General features: G+C 37.4%; 2 protein-coding genes across 2 annotated transcripts; one reads left to right on the top strand and one right to left on the bottom strand.

Moving 5' to 3' along the window:
- Positions 1–1,514: 1,514 nt before the first annotated feature.
- Positions 1,515–2,222, top strand: LOC135154505 (uncharacterized). The gene has a single exon (XM_064100755.1). The coding sequence runs from the start codon at positions 1,515–1,517 to the stop codon at positions 2,220–2,222; it is 708 nt and encodes a 235-aa protein (XP_063956825.1).
- Positions 2,223–7,004: 4,782 nt separating this feature from the next.
- On the bottom strand, positions 7,005–14,689 carry LOC129262948 (uncharacterized). Its single transcript, XM_054900915.2, has 6 exons — positions 14,520–14,689; positions 11,477–12,747; positions 10,809–11,084; positions 10,332–10,433; positions 8,535–8,750; positions 7,005–8,082 (listed from the first exon to the last, which is right to left on the bottom strand). Exons 2-6 carry the CDS (start codon positions 12,735–12,737, stop codon positions 7,811–7,813), a joined length of 2,127 nt encoding a protein of 708 aa, XP_054756890.2. The 5' UTR covers positions 12,738–12,747; positions 14,520–14,689; the 3' UTR covers positions 7,005–7,810.
- Between the last annotated feature and the right edge of the window lie 3,692 nt (positions 14,690–18,381).

The raw sequence follows: 18,381 nt of genomic DNA, 5'->3' as shown, positions 1-18,381 counted from the left end.
TAACGAAATAAGGTTTGATGTTCCGAAGGTTCGTTAATCCAAGAACGAAATAAGGTTCGTTGTTCCGAAGGTTCGTTAATCCGAAAACGAAATAAGGTTCGTTAGTCCGAAAACGAAATAACGTTCGTTAACCGTTTCGTTTTCGGATTAACGAACTTTCGGAATTACGAACCTCACTTCGTTTTCGGACTAACGAACCTTCGGAATAATGAAGCTTCGGAATTACGAATGTATGCGATAAAAAATGATTGCTTTTCTTTCCGTTTCTGACTTTCTCCAAAAAAAAAAGTTGTGGCCATGGCATTGTTGAATCCATTTACTAAATGGTTATTCACCGTTGAAACCGATAACTTAAAAATAATTTCCATTTTTAACTAAAATAATCTTTTAAGGTCATTTTCGATGTTTCATGCATAATTAGAGTCTACAAATTTACTTGCTTCAGGGTGATCATACAGCACTGCACGGTGCACCAGCAGTGGGCCGCCGCCTGCCTTGTTGTTGATACAACCTTGCATTACCGACACAAATAGTCAAGTGTGGGACTGGGATTAAACTTGTACGGTAGAAAATTTGTTGAAGGTGAAATTTCGACCGGCAATAATAATAAATTTTCCCCCTTTTTAAAATATTTTTTTCCCTGGCATAGGGCTAAATGAAATCAATTCTCTGAAAACTTACACAATGGAGAAACAATGCTATGCCATCCTGTGACAAATAGATATTTTCTTCTTACTCTCTTCTAGAATTGCAAACTATCGCCATAGAGCCATCACTCTGCTTCAACTGCTAGTCTTATGCTGCAGACCCTGTTTGCAGATGCTAAATAATTATTTCGCTCCCGAAAAAATTAATAAGCAAAAAAATAATAATATTCTCTTTCAATTTTTCTTCTTCTAATTTTGCTTCTCAAAGGTGGGGGGGGGCACGGGCCGGCTGTGCCCCCCCCCCCCCTGGATCCGCCAGTGCTTTCTACCAAAACTTATGACTTGAATTGAAAACTGAGCTCACTCTGCCATGTGCTCGTAAAGTGTCTACAAAAAATCTTTTTTTCCAGTTTAAGTCTTCATACTTCACACTTCATATGTTGTGCAGCTAATAGATGCCATCATTGTGACATCTGTGTTGATATAAGCTACTATCAGAATGTAGAAACTTTATGTGTATTTTTGTTGGATTTCTCATGGGTCTTGCAAGGAACTTCTTACTACAGTCCCACACCTTGGACTTTTTGTGATACCTGGAGCTAGAAATGTTCGTGAAAGTGAAAGTGGATCAACGTGTAGAAATGTCCTTGTGTAGCTATTAGTTAACATTCCATTCCTGTAGACATAGTCTTCGCTTCAAAACAGAGTACTACCCTATCAATGCTCTTGCTGTTCAAATAAACCTGTCCTTTCACTTGGGTCTTTTCCTCCGCTGCAGCCTTCACTCGCATTAATTTTCAACAATCTGTTTTTTTGTTGTTGATTATTTCCCACTTTTCATCTCATTATAAACCCATATTTTTTAATATGCCAACAAAAAGGGAATCTGACGACATTGCCCAGCTTGTCATCGACAAGCTCGAGAAAAGCAGTCAATTAAAAAAGTTTGTACAAGATGCGGTTACGGAGGCAATGTCTGCAATCATCACCCGGCTAGAGATGCAGGAGGGCCAGATCATGGAGCTTGAGGGGAGGATAAAGGCCCAGGAGTCAGAGATACAGCTACATAAGGAGGCGGAAAAGAAATCTGTGGAAAAGGTGGCAGTCTTAGAGCAAAGAATTGATGACCTGGAGCAAAAATCCAGGTCACGCAACATCAGGATCCAAGGAGTTCCAGAGGTGAAAGATGAAGATCCAGAGGAGGCTGTCATTGACATTGGCAGGAGGATGGGGGTCAACGTGACTTCATCCGACTTTGTCCGATGTCATCGACTGGGTCCTCTAGTAGACAAGGGAGCAAGAAGAAGTTCTCCTCGTCAACTGCTAGTGGAGTTTTCCAGCCTCCGCACCCGAGCTCGTATTATGGGAGCCAGATCAAAGTTGAAGGGTTCAAAAATCTTTGTTAATGATGATCTGACTCCCACAAGACAGAAGCTTCTTTTCAATGTTCGTCACTCACCGAAAGTTGAGCGGTCTTGGAGCAACGATGGAAAAATTTTCGCTGGACTTAAGAACACCGGAGGCGGACTTACGAAAAAACTCATCACATGTGATGATGATATTTTGAAGCTTTGAATTGTAATTAATGTCTATTGTAGAATATCATGCTGACCTATTTTCCCACTTTGAAAAAAAAAGGGTTATTTCCTTGCAAGCCAAATCCCATGACTACCCAAAGTTACTTCTTTTTTTTTCCATTCAACTTTCCTTTTAATTTTCATTTGTGTTTTTTTTCTTTCATTGTTATTTCTATTGCAATCTCTAATCATCTTTTTCTTTTTTTCATTTGCATTTGTAATTTATATAATATGTTCATCTTATTTGATATACATTATTGTATGTTTTTCTCTTATATAGTATGTGTGTATCTTGACAATCTTCCTTTTCATGCTGACATGTTCTTTATGGCGCAAACAGTTAGATTTCACTTGAAATTGTATACTCAACATCCAAATGATTAGTATAGAAGAAGCCATTTGTAGCTCCTTAGAAAATAATTCAAGAATACTAGAGCTTAGTGATACTGATGATTTAGGACATGCTTCTGCAATTAACTGTCAATACTATTCAGAAAATCAGTTTATTAATAGTTTTCGAGACAATCTTGAAATTGCTACTGTCTTGCATTTAAATATGAGAAGTATGCCTAGGAACTTTGATGCATTTAGTACACTAATTGAAAAATTTGAAGATAGTAAAGCAGTGATTGGAGTCACTGAGACCTGGTTCTCGAGTGAGAATGACTTAAATCTTTATCATATTCCTGGTCATAATCTTGTGTCTAATCATAGATATGCTAAAAAAGGAGGTGGAGTTGCTTTATATATTCCAGATTCAGTGGACTTTCAATTAAGGGATGAGCTAAATATGATGGCTGAGCATATGGAATCAATATTCGCAGAGTGCTTCATTCCAGGAAAAAGAAATGTTTTATTTGGAGTTGTGTATAGACCCCCTCAGAGTAACTTAGAGAGTTTTGTGAACGAAATGCATAATATTCTTTCAAACCCACTTTTCGTAAACAAAACAATGTTCATAATGGGTGATTATAACATAAACCTCCTTCAGTGTGATGAAAACTATCATTATGATGCGTTTCTTAATATGATGCTGTCCTTTTCCTTAATGCCATTAATTATTAAACCAACAAGGGTAACTGAAACTTCATCTACGCTCATAGATAACATTTTCTGTAATAAACAACCTTTTCCATCCTCAGGGATTATTGTATCAGATATTTCAGATCATTTCCCAATCTTCGCTCGTCTAAGCTTGGGTAAAGTCTGTAAACAAGAATCCAAATCAATTCGGAAAAACACTTCCGCTAATATTGCAAAGCTGCGGGCAGCCTTGATAGAAACGGACTGGAGTGAAGTTCTTAAAGAAAATGATGTGAACATATCGTTTAAAAGGTTCTTACAAAAATTCATGTCTCTGTATAATAAAAATGTACCAGTTGTAAAGCAAAGTAGAAGAAATCGTAAAAATGTTCCTATTATGCCATGGGTTAGTGCTTCTTTGTTGAGATCCATTAACAAGAAAAACAAGCTGTATTATTCGTATAAAGTGCGTGGTACCGAATCTTCACGTAAACGTTATGTAAATTATAAAAATACGCTTACTTCAGTCCTTCGTACTGCAAAGAAATCATATTATCGCACTCAATTTCAGGCAACAAGAAACGATATCAAGGGAACTTGGAAAGTGATTAAGAAAGTATTCAAGTCAAAGGAAAAGATATCTCATGTAAAGAGTATTGAAATTAACGGTCATGTGGTGGAAGAAAGGAATATTATAGCAGACAACTTTAACGATTACTTTTGCAGCATTGGGCCAAAACTTTCACGGGTAGTGCCACTTTCTCAGCAGACTTACAGAGATTTTATGAAAGAGCAAAATAGTAAAAGTTTATTTTTCTTACCAGTAGTTCGGGAAGAACTGCTTACCATTGTGAAATCTCTTAAAAACGGGAAAAGTCCTGGTTATGATGGGGTTTCTAACAACTTAATTAAAGAAATTATCTTAGGAATTATTCAACCCCTACTTCATGTCTTTAATCTATCAATGTCATGTGGGAAAGTTCCTACTGACATGAAAATTGCGAAGGTCGTACCCATTTTTAAGAAAGGAGACCCTCAATGTCTGAATAATTACAGACCTATTTCTCTATTGACTGCATTCTCAAAGATTCTTGAGAAAGTGATCTATGTTAGAACTTTGAAATTTTTCAACAAGAGTAATATTTTTTCTAAATTTCAGTTTGGCTTTCGCGAGAAACATACCACCACCCATGCCTTGCTACATTTTATTGATAAAGTATCACAATCCATAGACAAAAAGATGCATACAATTGGTATATTTCTTGATTATTCGAAAGCTTTTGACACAGTAGATCATGATATTTTGACTGGCAAGTTATCACATTATGGTATCAGGGGTACATCATTGGACTGGTTCAAGAGTTACTTAGCTGACAGGAAACAATTTGTCTCAATAAAGGATGCCGAGTCAGGTTTACAGAATGTCACTTGTGGTGTTCCCCAGGGATCCCTCCTTGGTCCGTTATTATTTATTGTGTATATTAATGATTTTCACTATTCCTCTGATATTTTATCGTTCATTTTATTTGCAGATGATTCAAGTTTGTATCATTCCCACAGAAATCCTGAGACCCTTTTAAAAACAGTTAATAGTGAACTGAGGAAAGTCACTTTGTGGATTCAAGCAAATAAATTATCTCTAAATATGCAGAAAACAAATTATATGCTCTTTAGCAACACGATAAGAGAAGTTCCAGGTGATGTTATATTTAATGATGTGTTAATAGATAGAGTAAAGACGACCAAATTTCTGGGGTTGCATATAGATGAAAAACTGATTTGGAAAACCCATATAAATCATCTATGTAAGACATTATCAAAAAATAGTGGTGTAATATACAAATTAAAATCCTTTTTCTCTACTGATATTCTTTGTATGATGTATTCAACACTAATTCTCCCGTATCTCAATTACGGTGTTCTTGCATGGGGTAATTCTCTTAAAACCAATCTAGAAAGGGTGTACTTGATTCAGAAAAGAGTTTTAAGAATTGTTTGTAATGTTAACTATCGCTCGCATACTACCCCACTTTTTTATGAGCAGAGAATTCTAAAATTACAAGATATCTATGATTTTCAACTTGGTACTCTAATGTATGCATACAATGCAGGCATCATGCCACCAGCTCTGGTCACAATGTTCATGAAAAATAGTGACATACATAACTATTATACACGAAATGCTTCTGCATTCCACTTACCCAAGTTACATACAAGTTCTGCTTTTAGGACAGTTGTAAATACAGGACCCAGGTTCTGGAACTCTCTCAATTCAAATATAAAAAAATCGGTAAGCATTTATACTTTTCAGCGTGTACTTAAAGGTTATCTTCTTAATTGTTATTTGTGAATTGCTCTAGGTTAAGATATGCTTTTATATACTATGTTATTTTTAATTTTGAAGCCTAAAAAACTGTATATAAGACTGGAGAATGTTATGATATATCAATATATATTTATCTTGTATCTTGTCTAACTGGATTATTCTGCAGAGGGTCAGCCCATGTTTTTTTCCTTTTGTATTATTTTCTTGTGTTTCTTTTACCTTTGTCATGTTTAGTTTTTTTACTTTACTATTATTATTTATACATACGATTGTCCTCTTTTTTCATGCCATGTTATCCATACTTATTTCCTCTTCCATCATATATCACTTAATTATATCATATTGTTGTTAGTTTATTAGACTTCATAACTGTACATTCAAACAATGTATTCTATTAGTGTGTGTTTTTTGTCATTGATTAGTTTTAGTTTGTCTTTTTTGTTTTATTGTTGCATTTTTTTTTTCTTTTGTATTTTTAAAGATATTACATGTCAACACTGAATACTATTCAGTCATGTACTTGAAGCAAAGGAGACCCTAGCCTTACAAGCCTTGCTTTTTCAGGGGTTCTCCTTGTCTTTCTCTCAATACGTTTAGTTATTTGCTATGTTTCTTTTTTTCTACTGTAACAATGATTTATGGTTAATTGATTTTTTTCATTTGTAGAATGTGAAATCATACTTGTAAGATAAAATGTATGTGCAGAAAGAAAGACGAATAAATATCTTATCTTATCTTATCTATCTTAAAACAAAAAACTGGAGAGAAAGGGGATTTCCCCCTAATCAGCCTCGTACATGACTATTCAAATAAATAGCTGGAAAGTCAAGCTGACTTTCCAGCGAATGTGCTTTTATGAAATGCAAAGTTGCTAGCATAGCAAGTTGCTAGCATAGCAAGTAAAAGCTGCTATTCTACCAGAGTTGCTATGATAGCAACTTGCTATGATAGCAACTCTTTATGAAATGGGCCCCTGATGATTGGATCAATCGTAACTCTTTGTCAGACGGCGCCCTGGTGAAATTCAAGCATTTAATAGCTTGTCCTCTCTAATCACACATTGGCCATTGCACATAACTCAGTTGGTATTAGTGAACGTAAAGCATGGATATGCACAATAATATCGTACAATTTAATTAGTAGATCTTACGCAGTGACGTCATCGGAACACAATCTTCGAGACTAAAAGCATTGCCTTGCAAAGTTGCAGTGGCGTAATGAGCCACGAACATGGGGAGGGGGGCTATTAAAATATGGAGTATCATGACAAAAATTGCGAGCCAGCAAGCAAACAAAATCGATATTTTTATTTAAAAAAATCAATTTTGTGATCGATTTTGACATAATATTCGGAAAATATTATTATATTATTAAATATTATTATATTTTACCCTTCTCTATTTCTTTTTCTTTCCCTTTCCCTTTTTTCTTGGTCTTGATAAAGCCCCATCTTTACCCAATTCCGTTTACGCGTATTCCTTTATCGCCAAAGGGATGCCGCCATGAGATTGTGATGCCATTATGAAATGGAAGGGTATATTGCCATTCATAATGGTGTCTGCGTGTACCCCATATTCACCAGGTCACATGCGCTCCCCTCCGCCCTCTTGGATCCGCCAGCGCCTTCTTTCCCGTAACATAGGGAAGCCGAAACTCTATTTTTTAAGGCTTTGAATAAGACCTCAAATCGTGCACTTTATACTTTTTCAGAGTCTTGCCTCAATTTATGTGTTTGAACAAAAATCGTTCAAGGCGAGACTGTAACCTTCGTCAATGGTTTGACTGCAGTGATCGCACCACACCAATCGCTGCGTCGGAAATTACGCTATAGAAAACGGAAGTGTCACGTCAGTTGCCATGGTGTCATGGCGGGCTGGTTCTAAACAGAGTCGCAGCTGACGGTCGTCTGTACACTTTGGCTCGTCTGAAAAATAGGTTGCAAGTGATCAAATTCTGATAGCAGCCCTTTTCTCCAATGAGAAACACACGCTTTCATTCGGGGGAATTCATTTGTTTAGAACCTGGTCGCCATGACACCATGGTAGCTGACGTCATCGCTTCGATAGTCTATATCTTTACATTTCGTGTCTATGAATATTCGTGAGGCGTAGTCTGACAAAATAAAACCTATTATAACAGTATTTCCATGTCTGTTTGGGCTCGCCAGGTTATTACTAAAATAAGACGCGATTCGCCATGCTCTTATCAGGTGACCCTTCACGGCAAATACCACGTGACTAATCAAGATTCTCCAGTGCAGCTGCAAGCGAAAGGACATCGGGGTATGGAACCTTAAGATCATCTTTCATACACTGATAGAAAGTTGGGGGCGCTGTAGACAGTTGTTTCTTAAGCTGTAGCAACTGGACTCCATTGAACGCTTTCAGTGCCTTGTTTCGTGTCGTGACGTTGTTTTCTGCTAGCCAATCCTGGACCCTCTTAGCGTCCCATCCGGGTACTTGAGAAACTAATTGAGGCGGCTTCAGTTCCTGGTCTGGCGGTGGAAGACCTGTCAACGAAGAGGAAACGCAGAAAAAAAATAGGTAGTAAAATGTGCGTTGCAATAATTCAAGTTCACATTGGCTAAATATTTTATTTTCGAGCCGTGAAAATTAGGTGCGCGTTTCAAGAAAGGAATTGTCAGGTTTATATCCGACATATGTAGCAGTAACAGTGCTACACAGAGGACGAAAATCAAGGAAAGTTGTTCTATCAGCATGATCAGATAGCATATCGTAGAGAATTGTTGATTAACCATTCACCTGAAATATAAACGTATGGAGAACTTTGCTTTTCATGTTCGCACTCATTCGCTCTCTCTTTTCTTCTCTCTGTATATCCTCTGTCTCCCCCAATTTGTTTTACACACGCATTTCCCCTTCTTCCTTGTGTGTGTGTGTTTGTGTGTGTCAGTCTATTTCTGATAGCAAATAGGTTTATGAAACGAAGCATGATAAATACCTGGCGTAACAGCTATTGTATTCTGAACGATATCTCTCTGCGCTGTGAACTCCTTTTCTATAATGCTAGGTAGTATCTTTGAGACGAGCTCGGGTTTTTGCACGATGTAGTATATCTTCCCTGCAGTAATACCCCCTAGCCAGCCAGAAGCTTTGAAGTCGTCCGCCACTTTCACCGGAATGATCTTTTTCTTGCATTCATATGCGTAGGACGCTTCTGAAAATGGATAAACAGGTATAATACTTAGGTTCCATGACGACTGCACCGGCGACGATCGTGATTTCAAGTCCGGTGTTGGCCTTGGTGTTGGTGCTGGTGTTGGAATTTTGATTCCTTCCCCTATTTCCAAAACTTATTCAGAGTTTGTAATACTGATCCAGATCACATTATTGACATCTCAACACATCTCAACAACTGGTGAGTGACATTTCGGGACCATCTGCATTTTATGTTTGGTAACACCAACAACAAAAGGTCAACACTAAACTTGAAATCACCCGTTTGCTCAGCTCTAAATTCCACACACTAATCGAATGACCAACTTCAACACGGAGTTTAACACTATACCCTAAACATAATCCTAAACCGAACATAAAAACATTTGCAACCCCTACCCTACATCTTAAATGAAATTAAACACTTAGCAACTGTCGCAGGCGATAATATATATATATATATATTAAAGGGGAATGAAACCTTTGGAACAAATAGGCTTGTGTCGAAACAGAAAAATCAAAGAATAAGAACATAGAAAGTTTGAGAAAAATCGGACAAATAATGAGAAAGTTATGAGCATTTGAATATTGCAATCACTAATGCTATTGAGATCATCCCGTCGGCAATGCGACAAGGATGTGTGATGTCCAATGTGAACAACTTTCCCTTTGATGGACTTTAAAATACCCCCAAAATGTCTCGTTTTGCTTTTTTCGTAAGGTGATACAAACTCTTTATCCATGAGGTATTTTTTTTAATCTGTATTATACATGCCCTCTTATAGAAAGAACACATGATTTACTGATAGATGTGATAAAAAAGGCAGTTTAAGTGAATACTAAAGTAATGGTGAGAGTTGTTCACAAGTGACATCACACATCTTTGTCGCATTGCCAATGTGAGGATCTCCATAGCATTCGTGATCGCAATATTGAAATGCTCATAACTTTCTCATTATTTGTTCGATTTTTCTCAAAGTTTCGTTGATCTGTTTCTTGGATTTTTTCTGTTTTCACACAAGCTATCTTGTTCCAAAGGTTTCATTCTCCTTAAACGTATTGATGTTGTCTTTTTCAAGTTCGCCAGGACGAATTTACATTAAGAAATGAAAGGAATGTTAGATTTAGCTGTGGAAGTAACAAGAAAAATTGGGTTCAGAATATTAATCCAAACTGTCGTTACACGGGCAGAGACGACAATAGCCGCCAATATCTAATAATAGCGACTGACATGTCAACTATTCATTACAGCGATAACGATTCCCAAATTCGCCAGGTTAGTGGATAGGCACTAATTGTTCGTCCATCGCATGTGTGTAACTGACCATCACTCCTGACCAGTGACTTTCCTTACCGTGAACGCAACATGCTACGGAAAATAGTGTGAAATATTGATGAGTTTATGTCGACAACATCAGTATGTCCGTTTGTAATACTATTTTCCGACTTTGTACACGTCCTGTCCCTAAATGTGGATGACGTGCAAATCGAAAACTCCCAAGTCAGGAGGAAAGTGTGCAACGCATGCAACAACAAAATTTAAACTTGTACTTGATCTAAGTAAGGGAAGTATCTCAGTTACCTGTTCTGCAGTCTTGGCTGTCTTGGTAGCCACGTGTAATGCAGGCTATCACCATGTCCGCATTCTCAACCGCTTCGGACATGGCACCGATTTTATCACCCACTGGAACAAGGAACAGAAGAGAAACGACATCAAATGAGAATGAATCCTATTAGAATAGTCGAATTCTTCTAAAAGGGAAAAATCAAGATCAATGAAAGTTTTAAGACGATACCCCCCAAAGTAAGAAAGTTATGGGCATTTTAATATTGAGATCACTAATGGAATACAGACAGGGAGAATAATAACTTTGATAAAAAAAGAGAAGAAAAAGAAGAAAAAACGATTAAGAAGTAAGAGAAAACACAGAGAAGAAACGGAAAAGGAATTTATACGTGAAAATAACTTGTTCTAATGAAAACAAAAGGGGGCAGGGGTGAATTCTTCGGTAGGTTAAAAACAAGCATTCAATTTCATATTTCCTTAATGTAGACTTACTCATATGGTCCTCATCCATCCATACGGTGTACCCTCTATTTCGAAGCTCCTTCTTGAACTCTCTCATCACAGGTTTGGACGGGTGTTCCCATTTGTAGCTGAGCATGATGTGTCCAGTTGATTTTGCAGTGTCCACTGGCGCCATCTGCGGTGACTCGTCAGCTGTTTTCCTGTTCTTTAGGCTTTCGGGAAGTCTGGATTCGTAAATTTCGAAGAGAGCTCCCATGCAGGCTGTACGGAGATTTTCGTGCTCACTTTGGGAATTCTCAGTCACATCTGATAATAGGATATGGATTTTATATATCAATGATATGGCGCCTTCTATATTCAGAAGTGTGGGCCTATTATTATTGCATCAGCCTTGGCCCTCACTTATTTTCAAGCGATTTGTGCATTTAAGAAAGTATTACGGCCGTGCTTCCCATTGACCTCAACTGACAATAACGCCATGCCCAAGATTCAAGCCCATAACTACTGGTTTAAAAACGAGAGTCGGAACCATGGATGTAGTATGTAACGCTTATAAGCATTGTATTAGGCGCTGTAAAAATGTTGCGTATTATTATTAGTAGTAGTAGTATTATTATTACTGTTGTTAGATACGAAAGTGAGCCCATGAGACGCATTTCCCCAATGATAATGAAATCGAGATGAAGAGTCTTACTTACTGTAAATAATAGATTGTTCTTTGCGGAGTTTCTCTTTATTTTCCTTCAGAAATGCAAGTCTCCAGATTGTGTTGGCTGCAGATGTCTTCTCCTCCTTCGAACACTTTGGTTCGAGTAGTTTCCCAAGAATTGGAATTCCCCCTTTGGCTACAATGAGCTGCTTGTTGTTGTCGTTAATAGCCAGTTCCTCTACAGACTGGAGGAGCTCGACTGCCTTCAGACTTATCACAGTTGAAGAACGCTTCTTCGAGGTCCGCCGTGTGACCTTCGTCTTGTGTTTTGGATCCGACAGGCACTTCTCCAAGAGAGACAGTAGCGATACGATGCATTCATAATTCGTGGACAGCTTGTCTGCTTCTTCTTTCTTCACTAGCCTTGCTAAAGTCATAAACGCAACTGTCTGCGTCAGACTGTCCGTTGATTCGCAAACCTTCTGAATACCAGGAACCGCGCGGTGATGCCTAGGTGCCAATGCGGGTAGTCTCCTACATGCGTTTTCCAAAATGTTCATTGCGTCGAAGACCATATCTTCAACCCACTTGTTCATCGCACACCCCTTCTCACCTAGGTGTAAAAGCCAGTCGACAATGACGGAGAGACATCCATCTTCCTCAAGTTGCAAGCAGAAGAAGTCAGACTTGTCGGTGAAATTCCAGGTCGAGCCTAGGAGGTCCATGTAAAAGGTAAAAATCTCTTTGATTTCGGATGGAAGTTCTTCACTCGGTTGCGCATTTTCAATCTCCTGTATCTTTGTTCCCTTTGTCCAGGTATAGGTAAACATTTTGCAATGGTCTGTGTCAACGCCGATTGCGTTTGCCGTTGCTGTGAGGCTATTGTTAGAGTCACGAGAAAATAAGTTGATATCCCTCATATGTTTGTTGCATAAGGTACAGTTAAATTCGTTGCACTCCCGAATGTATCGGATACTCTCTTTAACAGGAATGAGACACTGTTCGATCTTGTCGCGTATCTTGTGGTCCTGTCGTTTCAACTTTACATCTGCAAAATCAACAAGCAGAGCATCTGATATGTCATCCATAGGTCTCGAAGAGCCATCGGAAATTCCTCCAAGTGTACCTACGGCAGTTTGAACAGTTTCACTTTCTGCAGGATTGGTTGAATCAGCCGATTGTGGTTTTCCAGGAGACCCATCTGTTTTGTTGTTGCTTTCTGTAGCTGCTCCTGCAGAATCTGGGACTGGTTCAACTTTTTCAAATTTATCGGCTGGCCGACTCTTCCTTGAACTTGCCGCAGACCCCATGTCTTACACACTGTAAGATAATTAAACAAAAAGTTTCTTTGTTAATAGTGGCCAGTGAGGATCATGATGCTTTCTGAATTGGTACAATAGTAGGAAAATAATTATAATAATAATTTGATAATAAATAATTATTAAAAACAACAAAAAACAACAATAGGCCTAATGATAATAATAACGATAATAATTATAACAATCATGGGCTTCTATGTATTGCGATACTAATCTATGACAGAGCTTTTTTTCGCAGCCTGTTAGGCGGCTGGGTAGATAGTGGCAAAGTGTGCATTGACGCCTTGCCTAAGGACGCTAGAACGAGTTGGGGTTCGAACACGCGACCCTCAAATTGCAAAGCAATATTCAGAACTATTTTACCAACACGCTTCCAGTACGACGGTTTATATTTATATATAAACTCATCAAAAAAGTTTGGAAATCTGACTTTGATCGATAATCCCTCCTCGGTCTTAGTAAATATCGGCGTGTAATTAAAATTAATGAATAGATCTCTAATTTTCTTTAAAATGATACCCTACATGATATGATTATGGTTCACATGGAGGTGCAGTGCCTTGGAATGTGGGGCAAGGTCAAAATTCAAAAGTTGCAAAATGACACAATATTAAAAGTCACTGTTCTTTTTTCCGTGGTGATTATGATCAAGTTTCTCAGCGATTTATTTTGATTTTGATCGATAACCCCTCCTCGGTTTTACTAAATATCAATGTTTAATTAATATCAATTAATAGATCATTTTATTTTCTTAAAAATGATACCCTACATGATATGATTATGGTTCACATTGTGGTGCAGTGCATTGAAATGTGAGACCAGGTCAAAATTCAAAAGTTGCAAAATGACACAATATTGAAAATCGGGTTCTTTTTTCCATGGTGATGAGTGAGTTTCTCAGCGATTTCTTTTAAATGTTTTCATGTACCTTAACATCAGCATTAACGTACAATCAAACACACCTCTGTACAAGCAAACACAAGAAATAAACAAACATGTATTGTTATTTCAAACCACGACTCAAACCATGTTACATGTATCTCACAGAACCATCACTACATAAACCACAACAAAACATAAAAAATGAAGAAGCAGGGGTTTGATTTGAATGGATTTCATCTCTATTGACACAGACAAAAGAATCATGTTCTGTATTGACCCTTCATGACTATTTCTGCTCGTTTTCCAACACTTTTGAATCCTGCTTTTTTCGTAATGCCGTGATCATAACAAACATGGTATAATTTTAAAGGGAAATAACCGATCCTTTGATTGATGTCAAAAATGAATTGTGTAAAATTGGGAGTCGGGAGAAATTAATGGCCAAACTCAGATTTCCAAACCTAATTTTTTGCTCCTTTTGCCGCTTTTCAATTCAGACCTCATCCAACACTTTAGAATCCTGCTCTTTTTGTGCTTGCATGATCATAACAAGCATGGTATTATTTTAAAGAAAATTAAATGATCTTTTGAATAATGTCAAATACGCATAGTGTAAAATTGGGAGTTGGGGAAATTAATGGCCAAACTCAGATTTCCAAACTTTTTAAAGGGGTTTATATATATATATATATATATATATTAGGTTATATATATATACATATATATATATATATATATATATACATATATATGAGCTTTTAGTCATCACACACTCGAGATGCATCAGTCCATCGCATACGCATGGCACAGCATGTCTGTGTCAATGCCACATAATCACTAATACAACTACTATGAAAAACGAATTCATATAATGTGTCATATTGTATTTACCTTTCCACACGATAATTTATCGTTGCTTCGACATATTCACCTCTGCAAATGGAATATCATATTGTTAGGTTAATACAGTTATAATATATAAATATTTCTCGATGTCACACGAAGAAATGGTTATAAAGAAAATACTGTAGTATGATCGTGTTTCTATTATGTGGAGAATTGTATCTATTTTACGAAGCACCGTCGTCTGTTCACTCTGACGATGGGAGTCCGTGTTTGTGACGGTTGCTCGGCAACGGGAGACGCAATTATATTAACTAGCGCCTAATCAGTTCGTATGAATGAAACGTGTGGCCAATGGCTATGACCTTGAACGTCACTACCACACAGGCTCTGCCATTCATTATTTAGTTTATACGTATGATGGTAATAATGCTGGTATTTGTTAAGCACTATCCGTGCGATAACCTTATCTATTAAGCTGGGGAAAACAGAGGGGGAATCAGGGAGTCTGGTTTGTGCATATTTGTAATTTTGCGTAAATAATTATAGCATTGGTTATCGCATTGGTGCAATATATCCATTTCTTTCACACAATATTTAAATAAATATTGTGCATATTCATAATTTGGCGTAAATAATTATAGCATTGGTTATCGCATTGGTGCAATATATCAATTTCTCTCACACAATATTTAAATAAATATTGTGCATATTCATAATTTGGCGTAAATAATTATAGCATTGGTTATCGCATTGGTGCAATATATCCATTTCTTTCACACAATATTTAAATAAAAGGGTTGCCAAAGCTGTTGTACATGTATAACTTTACACATTTGTATACTTTCTCCCATACGTGTACTGTATCAAAGCAATAGCTTTGATCCAGCTGAGGCATGGCGGCTTGTCATTGTTCAAAACCCGCCTTCACCCGACAAAAGAAATTATAATTGGTATAGTGTCGAAAATCTGTCTATCTGCCGGTCAATTGGATCGGGGTCGCCCTAGCCACTAACCCGTCTCTGTGGTCTAGTGGTTAAGGCACCGGCGTTCAAAGCTGGGGGCCCGGGTTCGATTCCCGGCAGAGACATTTTTCGGCATCACCAATTTTTCCAAAGGGTAGATAGCTCTGGGGAACCTTGATTTAAGCTACGCCTACCATTGTTCTCTTCATCCATTTCTTTCACACTATATATATATATATATATATATATATATATATATATATATATTAAAGTCTTACCAACAAACTGCACTCCAACACGACCGATGTCATGGCATTGAAAGTAACGTAATCATGGAAAGACCACAGCGTCCAACACTGTGTTTACAGTGTGGAATACAATACAATGTGAAATCACCTTTACACTGACCATCGTTTCCAACACTGTGAATCGGTTTGTTTCCAAATCTTCAAATTGCCAACTTGTCTACTGTCATTTGGTCTACGATCAGTTCATCCACTATCCACATTGTCTACTTTCTTTTAGTCTAATCCCATTTCGTCTAATTACCGGTTGGTCCAAAACCAATAGCCATTTAGTCCATATACCATTTGGTCTAATTGGACTAGGTGTTAAATAATTGTGCAAAAAGAATGAATGAAATGGATATTAGACCAACTGGTTATAAAACGAAATGGTCATAAACAAAATGGTGATTAGACGAAGCGATGATTGGACCGATTGTTAATGGACCAAATGGTTGTTAGACGAAATATTGATGGACGGAATGGCATTAGACTAAATGAAAGTAGACCATGTGGTGAGTGGATGAGTTGGCAGTAGACCAATTGGCAATTTACCTGTGAATCACATCATTATTCACATAGTCGACAGTGTTAACACGCTGTGAACGGTCACACTGTCGAGCAGTCCATAGTGTGAAAATATCTTCACTCTGTTGAATTTGAGCATCTTAACAGTGTGAATAATATTTTTCACACAATCCTCTCTATGTAAATAATGTGTACTTTCCAGCAGTTGGTGGGACAGGAATCGATTTCGCTGTGACAATGGTATTGAGGAAAAGATTAAACATTGTCATGTTAAACAGAGCCCGCTGGGAAAACAGTTAAGTTGTCAGAGCTAACAGTTTTGAGAACTTAAGTATGACGTTATTATTATTATTATCATTAGTAGTAGTAGTAGTCGTAGTCGTAGTAGTCGTGGTAGTCGTAGTAGTTGTCGTCGTCGTCGTCGTCGTAGTAGTAGTAGTAGTATATAGAACATTTTTCTACGATTGATTTCGTTGAATACAATGTACAATCATTTATGAAATCAAACAAACAATCAATTGCTAACCTTTGTGTTACGGGACCCAGACCGACAGAAGCTATAAGTTTATTTCTAATAACATACCGTTGGTCAGTATGGAGAAGGTTTCGTTGGAATGGCTGAGTATGACACAGACATTTTTTTTTAACGGCAGACTGTTTTATTCATTTATTTCTTTTTTTAATCTATTTTTAGTTTTTGTGTTTTTTCGATGAATCCATTTACTAGTGTCACCATTTCAAAATCCTTAGTAGTAACATGAGGAATATGGCCTACAGGAAGCAGAAATATTGGAATACTTTATTCTAGGATTATACTAATTTGGTGATAAACGCTAGTAGTAGAAGTAGACGGCGAAGCAAAGGTTTTGGTAGATTACTTCAACGTCAACCTCTTTCTACCACCATATTTACTTATCATAGTAGCAGCGTTACTATTATTATCATTTGTGGTAGTCAGTGGCGTAACTACGGGGGGGCATGGGGGGGCACGTGCCCCCCCCCCCCCCCAATCGGCTGACCAAAAAAAAAAAAAAAAAAAACGGGGAAAAGGAGAAAAAGAGGGAGAAAGAAAGAGAAACGTAGTGGGAAAAAAGACATTATTGTTCATTATAATGTTTCATTATAATATTTCATAATAATATGTTATGTTATATTACATAAGAAACATTTTTCATAACTTAATGAAACATAATTTGCTCAGGGCCTATGTTTTCATTGCTCCTGAAGCTCGCATTGTCTGTTTACCGAGATATATAACCCTGATAAAAACTAAAACCTCCCGTTTTCAAGTCAATATATACCAAACTGCCAAATATATTTCCTCGCACTTCGAGTTATTGTTTTATGTACAATAGTATGCTTCTTTTTCATGACTAAAGTGATTGCCCCATTTTAAGGTCTTAATATAAAACATTTCCTGTCCGTGCTTACGTTAGCAGTAGCGGATTGGTGAAATATGTCTGCTCTCAATGAATTCCTAGAATCAGTCCTTAAAATGTTCCTTTTTCTGATCTGAATATCAAAAATTTTCACCTCGCGCTTCGCGCTCGCACCGTTTGGTTAGTGAACTACGTATGGTCTTCGTGAATTCCTACAAACAAGCCTTAAAATGCCCCTCTTCAGGTCTGAATTTCCTAAATTTTCAGCTCGCGCTTCGCGCTCGCAAGATTTGATTAGTGAGATGGGTATGTTAATCATGATTACAAGTGCTTTATGTGCATATGTTTAGATATAATTCTAACAAAATCAGCAAGCGCTTATTGGCACTCGCATTAGATGACTATGGTGAGATGTGTATACTCTTAACGGATTCCTAAAATATAGTCCTTAAAATCTTCCTGTTTGGGGTCAATATTTACAAAAATTTCAGCTCGCGCTTCACGCTCGCATTATTTAGCGAGACAGGTACGTATCATGATTACAAAAGAATTTTATAATGTCCTTTTTTAGGTCTGAATATCCGTTTAATGGCACTGTCCTTAAAATGTCTCTATTAGGTCAGTATACCTGGCAACTGGGCGCGCTGCGCTCACTAAGTGACTCAAAATTTTTGCTCGTGCCCCCCAATGCCGTGACCCACGGTACGCCACTGGTGGTAGTAGTTGTAGTTCTACGAGTAAAAGTAGCAGTAGT

This window comes from Lytechinus pictus, chromosome 6 (genome assembly GCF_037042905.1).
Source record: "Lytechinus pictus isolate F3 Inbred chromosome 6, Lp3.0, whole genome shotgun sequence".
NCBI classification, from domain to species: domain Eukaryota; kingdom Metazoa; phylum Echinodermata; class Echinoidea; order Temnopleuroida; family Toxopneustidae; genus Lytechinus; species Lytechinus pictus.
The sequence above is the reverse complement of the archived record's forward strand: the minus strand, read 5'-3'. Positions and strand labels throughout refer to the sequence as shown.